The sequence below is a fragment of the Alexandromys fortis genome, unplaced genomic scaffold (assembly GCF_014885135.2).
Source record: "Alexandromys fortis isolate MF-2015 unplaced genomic scaffold, M_Fortis_MF-2015_v1.1 scaffold_110, whole genome shotgun sequence".
NCBI classification, from domain to species: domain Eukaryota; kingdom Metazoa; phylum Chordata; class Mammalia; order Rodentia; family Cricetidae; genus Alexandromys; species Alexandromys fortis.
In genome coordinates this window covers 973,524-984,647 of record NW_026068014.1, presented here as the reverse complement: position 1 = coordinate 984,647, position 11,124 = coordinate 973,524, and the positions used below count along the sequence as shown (strand labels likewise).

At 38.8% G+C, this 11,124-nt stretch overlaps 1 protein-coding gene across 2 annotated transcripts in view; it reads right to left on the bottom strand.

Annotated features, from left to right (window-relative positions):
- Positions 1-11,124, bottom strand: part of Sdhaf3 (succinate dehydrogenase complex assembly factor 3) — a 44,073-nt gene that overhangs the window by 18,533 nt on the left and 14,416 nt on the right. The window contains exon 2 of one of the 2 annotated variants that reach the window (XM_050162278.1): positions 3,328-3,428. The exons of the other annotated variant lie outside the window; for it this stretch is intronic. Coding sequence (XP_050018235.1) covers positions 3,328-3,428 — 101 coding nt within the window. The remainder of the gene's footprint in view (positions 1-3,327; positions 3,429-11,124) is intronic. 2 annotated transcript variants of the gene reach the window in all.

Below are 11,124 nucleotides of genomic sequence, written 5' to 3'. Positions count from 1 at the left end.
GGACAATGAGGACTACTGAGACCCCAAGAACAATGGCAATGGGTTTTTGATCCTACTGCACCTATTGGTTTTGTGGGAGCCTAGGCAGTTTGGATGCTCACCTTACTAGACCTGGATGGAGGTGGGTGGTCCTTGGACTTCCCACAGGGCAGGGAACCCTGATTGCTCTTTGGGCTGACGAGGGAGGGGGACTTGATTGGGGGAGGGGGAGGGAAAGGGGAGGCGGCGGTGGGGAAGAGACAGAAATCTTTAATTAATTAATAAAGAAATAAATAAATGTTAAAAAAAAAAAGAAAGAAAGAGTCCTCACAGAAAGACTCCCTAAACAGGAATTTCCACAACACACTCTTTAAGAGTAGATTCATTTTGTATCACTGTAAAACATCCAGATGTTGGGACTATTACAGAAGCTGGAAAAATTACATAAATAGTGTACAAGAAACTACAGAACCTGGAAGACAGGCATGCTTTTTTTGCTAAGAAAGGAACTTATTTAATGGAAAACGAGTGACTGCTTTATACTATGTTCTGTTGGTATTTCAGCAAGCAGATTTCCTTTATACCGGTGAATTAACAAAAACATTAAAGGAAAGCCATGTATATGGACTTCAATTTTTCCAGTAAGTAATGTTTTGCAATACATGTTGGATGCTACCTATCATATCTTAAAATTTTTAACATAAAGCAATAGGTAATGGAAGTATATATTCAAGTTTTTTATCATTCCATTCTCTTTTAATCAGTATACATTCAAGTTTAAGTTTCTTAGAGTATGTTCATTTCACTAAATCGAAGAGTTTTATTATTATCATGTGAAAATTTACTGAAAAAAATAATGGATATATTTTTAAGCTAAAAATACACAAACCAGTCAATAGAAATCCATGCAAATTGTATCTAAGTCTATGCAATTATTCTTATGAATGCTAACGCCTCTAATGGGGATTGTAAGTAAGTGAACAGCCTTGGACATCAAAGAGAATCACTTGAAACAATAGGAAGGCAATCAAAAGAAAAGCATACACACTTTAAAGCTGGAAGAACAGGGGTGGAGGCCCTGCACTTGCATTTCATTCTAAATACCCAAGCTCCACCAGCAAAAACAGCAGCCTCACAGATGGCTAAGATAGATATACGACATACCAAAGTCGGTCAGACATAAAATACCAACTTTCTTAGACCACCACAGCACCACAACAAAACCAGAACTGAATCCCTATCACTAGTTATCACACACTTAAGTATATGGGCACATGAAAGCCTACACTATCCAAGTACTGCTTTACAGAAAATCCACTCACTATTACAGTAACATAGGAATCTGTCAAAATGCCTAGATATATGCCCCATTTATAACAATTTTCAGAAAATCCTTTGAATCAAATCTCTACAAGTTCAAATAAAACTGCAGAGTAAAATGACTTATTCCTAAAAACTTCATCAAAGTTAAAAAGCTCTTTGAAAAGGAGCAGAGGGAAAACATTTTTTTGGAAATAAAACAATTAGTCTTAAAGGAGTCCAAATGTACCAGGCTTTAAGTCATGGTCTGTACACCATTTCCTTATAGAAATTGCCTCATCTTGGTGGCTGGACAAGTGTCTGTCTTCTGTTATCTTTATCCTCTATCGGTGCTTATATTAATTGTATCCATAGACATGGCAGTGTGAATGTGTTATAAACTGGCACTGAATTAAATGATTTACAACTCGTACTATCTAGATTAATTAAACTGACAATAAAATGAATAAAGAGTTTAAAAGACACCTATCATGAACAATCTGCAGCACGAGGAAGCAGGGGAAGAAGGGCTCAAAGTCTGAGACAATCCTGGGCTACACAGTGAGACTCTGTCAGACACACACGTACATGCACACACACACACACATCTTTGGATCAAAATGAGATGATTAACATAAGCACCACTAAAGGTAAGGATAGGATGCCAGGCACTTGTCTAGCTACAGTGTAAGCTGACCAAGCATTAACGAAGTAAAAACAACGGCACTAATGTTCCCTTGATATCAGCGAGGAGAATGGCCCTTCACATCCATGGTCTCCTCAAACACCGCACTTCCTATCTTCATGAGTTAAAAAAAAAAAAAAACTGTCAGAAAATGTCAACAAGAGAATATTCTATAAAATAAATAGTACTCTTTGATCTTATCAAAGTCATCAAACACAGAAAATCTGAAAAATTCTCACTGTTCAGTGGAGGCTATGATCGTCTAGATGGGATTATGAGCCAGAAACAGGTCATCAGGAAAAAACAAGGCCAGTGTGAATAATGGACTTTAGTTAAGAGCGATGTATCAATGTTGCGTCAACACTCTTCACATGTGTACTGGTACTGAACCATTTCAAAAATGGCTATATAATCAGATCTTTAAAAAAAAAACTCCACCTATTTCCTGGATAGCCCAGTAAAGTGGTTTTTGCTTGTGTATAAGGAACTAAGTTCTATCCTCCTCAAAATCCATGGAGAGAACAAAAGCCGAGAAGAGCAGCAGGTGTCTGTGACACGGGTCCTGGAGAGTGAGACACAGGATGAGAGCGGGAACTCAACGGCCAGCCAGTCCAGCTGAAAGGTGAGTCCCAGCTCAGTGAAAGTCCTGTCATGATAAAGTGGTGGAGGGCTAGAGAGATGGACCGGTGTTTGAGGGCACTGGCTGTTCTTCCAGAGGACCAGGGAGACCGTGACAAAACTATCTGTTTCACAGGATCCAATGTAGTCTTTAGCCTCCAGAGGCACCACACATAAAAGGAGTGCATAGACGAACTGTGGAAAAAACACACCTATGTGTAAAATAGTAAAAATTAAAACTAAAAAACTAAGGTGGAGAACTGGGAAAGGCACTGTACGGCCATACTGTCGTCAAGCCAGAGTGGATGTGCGCCTGCATAAACATGTGCACACAAAGGGCCACCTAGCTGTGTTTACTCAGCAAAATCTCAGCCTCATCGGAAATACCTGGGGTGGAAATTTACATTCACTACTGATAACAATTCTTCCCTTCAGTAGATACTAATCTTGGACATTTCAGAATTTATAAGACAATAAATATTCACATAAATGATACATGCTTCAAAAGTATGAAGATAGTGACTCCAAAAAATAATAATAGTCACCATAAAAATGAAGAGATGTGACACTTACTGTCCATATATCAGCAATTCCTTACTAGGTGGACTCTCACAGTCGGGAATGAAGGGTACAAAACGACCTCACAATTTCCGGCTCAAAGCAACTTATAATTTAGTGCTGCAGCAGACAAGGGAGAAAGTAGTCACCACTGAGGACTAATGGAAAGGAATGCGTGTGATACTTGCCATAGTAGAAATGGACCCAGAGTGCCATGGGAATGCTTCAGCTGAGAAATGAGGCCTGGTACAGAAAAGGTCTCCAGAGCAAAGTCCCATCTGACCTAAATCTAAAGGAACAAGAAGGGAGAAATAAAGGGAATCAGTGAGATGGGGATGGGGCATGGACCGGGGGGTGTGTGGAGTTGGGGGGAACAGATGATAACAAGGCATAATGATACATGTGAATTGTCATACTGAAATACATCACTTTGTATGCATGCTAACCTAATTTATATGAGTAAGTATGCTAACCTAAAAGTTAATTTGAAATTAACAGATAAGGTGTAGGCTGATGTGGCATTCCCCTCTGTATGTTGTGAATAACGTTGGTTAATAAAGAATCTGTTTCAGACAGTGGCTTAGCAGAGTGGAACTAGGTGTGAAAACTAAACTGAATGCCAGGAAAAAGAAGGCAGAGTCAGGTAGCAGCCATGTAGCCCCTCCAGAGACAGACACCAGATAGAACTTTACTCGGTAAGCCACAGCCATGTGGTGATACAGATTAATGGAGATGAGTTAGTTTAGGATATAAGAACTATTCAAAAATAAGATTAAGCTATTGGTCAAACAGTATTGCAAATAATACAGTTTCTGTGTGATTATTTCAGGAGTCTGGGCAGCCAGGAATGAACAAGCAGCCTCCAACAACAGATTGGCACTCCAACGTGGTCAACTATATCCACGTAGAACCGAACAAAGCTTAAAAAGGAATTCTAGGCACAAAAGAACAGAGTTAAGCATGGCCTAACACTGTGGCTCCTTTATTAGAGGTTTTTCTGATTCAGCGGTAGCAGAAAAAAAAACGGAGCTTTCTGGGCCGTGTTGCCATTGCAAACTTTGGCTCTTTCAGGAGGTCAAGCATTTAAATGGGGTTTGCGGGCAGCGTGCTGCAAGTTATTTGATGACAGCATGGGCCAACTGGTTACCAGAGTTGAGGTAATGAAGGTGTGGCTCCCACCTGGCAATCTCAGAGGCACTGAACAGACTTCCGCCATGTTGAACTGGGCAGAGCAAGCAGGCAGGGCCTTGTTTGCCCTAGCAATTGTTTGCCGCTGCTTAGGTTTTTGAGAAGCACTTAGCATTTTAAGAAGCAGTCCTGGTCAGAAAAGGTTTACATATATGCAATAAGGACAGATTCAGACATAAAAGATCTCTAAATGAGACACAGTGTGTTTAAAAACTGTACATAGGCTTGGGATAGGGAAGAAAAAGAGTATAGAGAGTTATAAAAAGAAGTAAATGGTTTTTTAAAAAGCAAAACAAAATCTTTAAAGAAACAGAATACAGACAGTCATAAATTAAAAGGAGTAAAGAAAAATAAGGCACATAAAGATAGAAAATACACAGAGAGCCTAGATTATGTATATTATTGTGTTTTCTTTGAAATTTTTTTTTTTTTTTTTGATTTTCAAGACAGGGTTTCTCTGTAGCTTTTTGGTTCCTATCCTGGAACTAGCTCTTCTAGACCAGGCTGGCCTCAAACTCACAGAGATCCGCCTGCCTCTGCCTCCCGAGTGCTGGGATTAAAGGTGTGTGCCACCACCGCCCGTCTTTCTTTGAATTTTTTGACTGTAGAGAGACATTTGATTCTGGGGACTGCAAAGCTAAACCAAGATATATATTTTAAAGGTTTATTGACTTCAAAATTTGAGTCTAAGGATATGTTGCTTTGGAAAAGAGGTTCTTCTTTTGTTTCCTCAGAGGATGAGAACCTGTGGATTCATTCCAGGCTAATGTGATTTTATGGACCAAGACCCCTAAAAGGTCACCGTGAAGACCCCCAAAATTACCTTGCCCAACAAAAAGCAGGAAGCAGTTTGGAGAGAACTATACCCAAATTACCAAATAGTGTTTATAAATGTTTTCTTTTTTACATTTAAAGAAGAATATGGATACTTTTCATTGGTTTAGATCTTGGTTTATTGATACAAATTTAAGATCAATTTTGTTTTATATATATATGTGTATGTGTGTGTGTTTCTACTCTTGATTATGGCTTTGTGTTTATACAGCCCATTTAAAAATGTGATGTATAATCAAGAAATAAAGGTTAATATATAGTCATCTATAATAGTCAAGTTTGTAGTCATGTTAGTTAGATTTTCAGTTAGCTATTCTTCAAATCTTTCAGAGACCTTCAGAATGTTTTAAAAATTTAGCACTTTTCATGATAATGAGACACATCTGCTCCTGGCAGCACCAATCTACTTCAAAAGGAAGATGGGAATCAAAAAGGCTCCTATGGAGTTTGTTAGCCATTTGGGCAAGAAACTGCTATTGACTGGACTGCTTTATGATATGCTGTGTGAATCAGACATGCAGGGCTCACAGAAAAATAACTGCTGAACTTGCCTAAAGGTGAGACAGTCCTCTGAAGCTCCTGCTTCATGAAAGAGTTTGCAAGTCATTCTGAAGGACACAGAAGAAAGTGACTGACAATCTGCCAATATAGGTGAAACTGTCTTTGAAATTTCTTGCTTCATGGAAAAGTTTGCTAGATACTATGGGCCTGTAGGCTGAAGATGGATGCCCCAATGGTACAGAAGAACTTTGGGTGATTGTCCAGGCAGCAAGATGTCTTTGTCAATTCTAGAGTTTTGGACGTTGCTTACAATATACTTCCTGTTTACTTAGGTAATATTATATCCTTCTGGGGTCTTTGATGGAATTGAAGAATAGTTATAGTTTTCCTTAGTTATGATAAAAGATAAAGTAGATACAAATATTGTAACTGAATTTTTGCTTGATGCCTGTCTTGTTATATGTAATTTTTCTGTGTTAAAGTTAAAACCTTCCTTTTGATTTAAATGGAAAAGGGGAAGTGATGTGGGATTCCCCTCTGTATGCTGTTAATACCATTGGTTAATAAAGAAACTGTTTTGGCCTATAATAGGGCAAAAGAGTAGAGCTAGGTGGGGAATACTGAACTGAATGTTGGGAGAAAAATGGCGGAGTCAAGAGATGCCATGTAGCCATCAGAAGGGAAAGACATGAGCTGCCAAATGGAACCTTGCCGGTAGGCCACAAACCTCATACTAAAATATAAAATAATGAAAATGGGTTAAATTAAGATGTAAGATCTAGCCAATAAGAAGTTAGAGCTAATAGGCCAAGCAGTGATTTAATTAATACAGTTTCTCTGTGGTTATTTCAGGGCTGAGCAGCCAGAAACAAACAAGTGGGACCTAAAGCAGTAGGCCTAAAAACTGAGATCAGTAAATAGAGGTGATGCAAGCTACCTTGTCCAAGGCAATGCCCACAACTATCAAGACTACTAAGCAGCTAGCACACAATTTTGAGACAAACAGAGAAATTGGATTTATTTTGCTTTGTCTTAATTTTACTTTACCTTTAAAACTGGAACATTTCAATACAGTAAACTTAGAAACACATCATGAATTTGACATGTCTTTCTAGTAAGTCACAAAAACAATTCGGTGCAAGAGAGAGAGAGCCTTTCAACAAGTGAGACTGAAGTAACTGGACATCCAGAACAGTAAAGCAAAGAAATCCGAACTAAACCCTGTATAGCACATGCAAATTAATTCAAAATCAATTGCATCAAATGTAAGCTAGAAAACCATCAGGAAAACAGGGCAACAGTCTTCAGAGCAGGTGAAAAGTTGATACACTTTACACCAAAAGCCTGATGCATGAAAAGAAAAACCTGATAAACTAGACCATCAAAACTAAACACTTTTGTTCTAAAAAGACTCTTTTAAGATGATGAAAAGTAAACTGTAGAAGAAATCAATGCACACCACTGACAGGACTGGAATCCAAAACGTAAAAACTCTGAACAGCGAACAACAATCTGGCAAAAGGGGCAAAAGATAGTAGACACTTCACCAAAGCAAACAAGCAGACAACCAATGCATATAAAAACATGCTCATCATTTTCATAGTCTGGCACAGCAAACAATATCCCTAAGGTGATTAATCTTGTATTTCAACTTAATGGGACTCGGAATTATTTACAAAAAAAAAAAAAAACTTATATATAAGAAAGGTAGAGTCAACGTTATAATGGGGGAAAAAAAAAACCCAAAGAGAAAACTCAAAACATTTCCAAGGAAACCAGGAACAAGAGCATGTGAGATGCCCTGAGTCCAACACCCAGGAGCACATACCAGTTTTCATTCATAAAACCATAGCACATTTCTTGTTACCAAAAAAAATTTACTGTTATCAAGTGTTGAATTATATAACAATCCTTCATCTTCTGGTTTACAGAGAATCATTCACATCACATTCAGTTTAAAATGTCTCATGAGTTTCTGTTTGAGGCCTTTTATGTTTTTTTTTCCATTTTTTTAAACTAGGAATACACCTTTATTTTTATTTTAAATGTATGCTGTTTTGGTTGTATAAGTCTGTGTATCATGTGCACACCCACTGCAGAAGGTCAGAAAAAGGAGTCAGATAATCTGGAACTGGAGCTACAGCTGCTTGTGAGACACCATGTGGGGGCTGGGAGTTGAAACTAGACAGTGCTCTTAACAGTTTAGCCTTCCCTCTAGTCCCAAGAGGCTCTTGGCTTTTGTTTTTGTTTTATACCAGTGTTGGGTCCCAACAGACCTCAGGTATGCTGGATGAATAATCCACCTCTGAGCCAAGCCCCAAGTAGTAGTAATTTCCTAAGACAGTTGAATTAGTGCTGTTCTCAGTCTAGTCAGTAGTCCATGAGACACAGCACACACAAGGTCTTGATTTAATAAGCAGTTAAATTCAGAAGACAACCACTGACAAGCCCAGCCTCTCTTTCCCAAGCCCTTCCTGACTCAATGTGACTAACACCGTCCTTCTAAGACAGTATACAAGGTAATGTTGATGTAGCAAGTTTACTCAGACACGTGCAGCTCCGGGCACAGAACACATGGTCTAGAATAATTTAAGTATTTGTCTTTACTGCTCTATCAGCTACTTAGTCTTCTAGGCATTTGTGCTGTGATATGTTTTTGCCTATAGAACATACAAAGCAGTCAGTCAGTGCACGCATGTAAACATGGGAAAGTACAGATTAGGTACATGTGAAATATGTAAGGCAAACTGAGAATACAGAAAATACGTACAGTCATTTGTTCCTGCGACAATCATTTTGCCAATTAGTATATGATGCACTGTAACTATTTATTTATTGTTTGATAATACTTTTAATTTTACAATTCTTTTGGGACTCAATAAGCTAGCAAAAATGGTATATCTTGAATGAAAAAGTACAAAATCTCCATTACTAAACAATTTCATGGATAAACACACAATACAGTGCAAATCACTGACCACATACAAACACATTTCTACTGAGCGTCAGTATTTACTATAAAGGTAATTTGAAATTATTTTAAGGTTGTACATAGTCAACATGTACAGCTACTGCTGTGTGAGAATTTCCTGGGGAGATGCAACATTCATACTTACTCATACCAGACACAGAACCCATGGCAGACCAAAGTACAGATACTACCAAGCTCCAATTTTGTGAACCAATGGGTTTTATTGGGGTTACTTATGGGAATATGGGTGAAGGGCCCTAGCAGGTCCAAACATGGCAAACATGACTCTGGCAGGCCTGGCCTCCCCCCCCCCATTACCTCTGCCTTTCTGAAAACAGTTAAGATTACATTCCTAAAGCTAGCCACCAAGGTCTACTCCATTGTTGGCCACTTCCTCCCCTAAGGATGATAAGGTATCAAAAGCATCAAAGTATTGAAATACAGCAACTAAAAATTCCCCTTTGGCTGCCCTAATTAACATGTCCAAGCAAAATTCATCCTAACTCATCCTAACATAGGGTTTCCCCTTGTACCTTTATAAACTGCCATTTGCCTAAGGGTCACGTCTATCTCCTCTCTATCCAGAGGTAGTCCTTTGTCCCCTAGGAGTAAATATCCCTTCCCATCTCCCTGGTTCCTTTTTCCTTCTCCCTTGTCTTCTATCTCCTGTTTTTGTCTCTTATTCCTTGCCCCTTGCCCCTCTCAGGCAAATAAATCTCCTTTGTGCTGAGAACTTGGTCTTGTCTATTTTGCTCCTTTCAGGATTTACTTACAGAAGTAGAAATGACTCAAAGACAGCTGGATCACCAAAGCCCACCCCAGCATAGGTAACAGCTCACAGAGCTGGGAACCTGGAGCACACTGCTCAGCCTGCTGGCAGCTCAACAAGTTGAAGAGTATCCTTTCCAGGAGCGTCAGCTGGTCTAACCGGCTTCCAGGCAGCTTGTCTAGTCTCAGAGTCTTCTTTGATGCTCAGCTTCACTTCACCTGAGGTGGACACTCTCAGCTTTTATTGCTTACTCTGGCAGGGAGCTGCCTAGTAAATCTGGTCAGTTTCAAGGACTTCTTGAAGCTCTTTTGTGCTGTTTACCTTTCTGCTTAAGGAGCATCCCTGCAGGAGGGAACATTTCAACCTCAGAGGAGGTTGTCACAGCACAGCTACAAATAGAACACTTGCATATTACAGTGGAAAACATACTTTTTAAGAATCAGATCGACTTACAAGCTTGACATGAAAGTTAATTTCTGTCATTTTTATCCTTGCTTTTGTGCACATAAAAAAATAAATGAATAATTGCTAAATTGATAGTAGAAAGAGCTGTTTGGTAAATATTTAAATGGTATATTCTAACAGCAGTACAACAAATAAATAAAATTGCTTAAATAAAAAGCCAATTAATTAGCTCTAATAACATCTTGATTTATCTTATCAAACTCATGGAGTCGCAGAAAAGCTGTTAGAAACAGTGCTGTGAATGCTGCTGTAAATTAAGTTATTACAAGCTTAACAATGAAGACAAAGTTATTTGGTTTTAAAGTGATAAAAACCAACTCACATTTAAAGTAGAATGCCAAAAGAAGTAACATGTTCCTACTAAATTGAGAGCCCTTAGAGAGGAAGGTATTTCATCAGAGTTGCAGTGTATGTATTATTCATACTGAGCCCAAACTGTCACAGACCCAAACAATCTATTGTCAAGTTGACATCTTCCTAAAAATCTGTCCTCTATTACAGCACAAATGCTCTCTCAAGATTTCGCACCAAGACTGTGATGGGTGTCGGCTCTTCAGCATGGCCGCAGACCCTACAGCATACGGAATTCGTCTGCAGGCCAACCTAAATGGCCTACAATGAGACTGAGCTTTTTATAACCTAGCAACCTAAATTTTAGGTGCATTTTGTTCAAATCATTGGTCACTACTTAACCAAAATACTGGACAAATAAAGAAACAAAAAGTTGATGATTCCACCAGTGTTTAAGAGAATACTTGTAACCTGAAGGCCGAGTCACCACCAAAGGCCAACCAGCTATGAACACACAGTTTATGAGACTTCATCTTGAAAAATTCTATAACTGCGCATTCAGCCTCAGGGAACAGTAACGGTGGTGGGGGTCTGGCTCTTGTTTAAAATAGGACATGCTCACATGGATGCCAAAGTAGAAGAAAACCGAAAAGCATGTGATTTGGAGCCTTTATAATAACCCTAAACAAGAACAATTGATCAGACAATTTGTTTTGCAAACTTCCAAAGTGAGCTCATCAAACTGGAGACAAAAAATAATGCCTGTAAAAATATTTAAGTTTGGGCTGGAGAGATGGCTCAGTGTTTAAGAGCACTCACTGCTCTTCCAAAGGTCCTGGGTTCAATTCCCACCCACATGGCAGCTCATAACTGTCTGAGGCCCTCTTTTGGTGTGCAGATGTACATGCAGACACTGTACTTATATACATATATACATAAGTAAATAAATATTTAAAAAATTAGGTT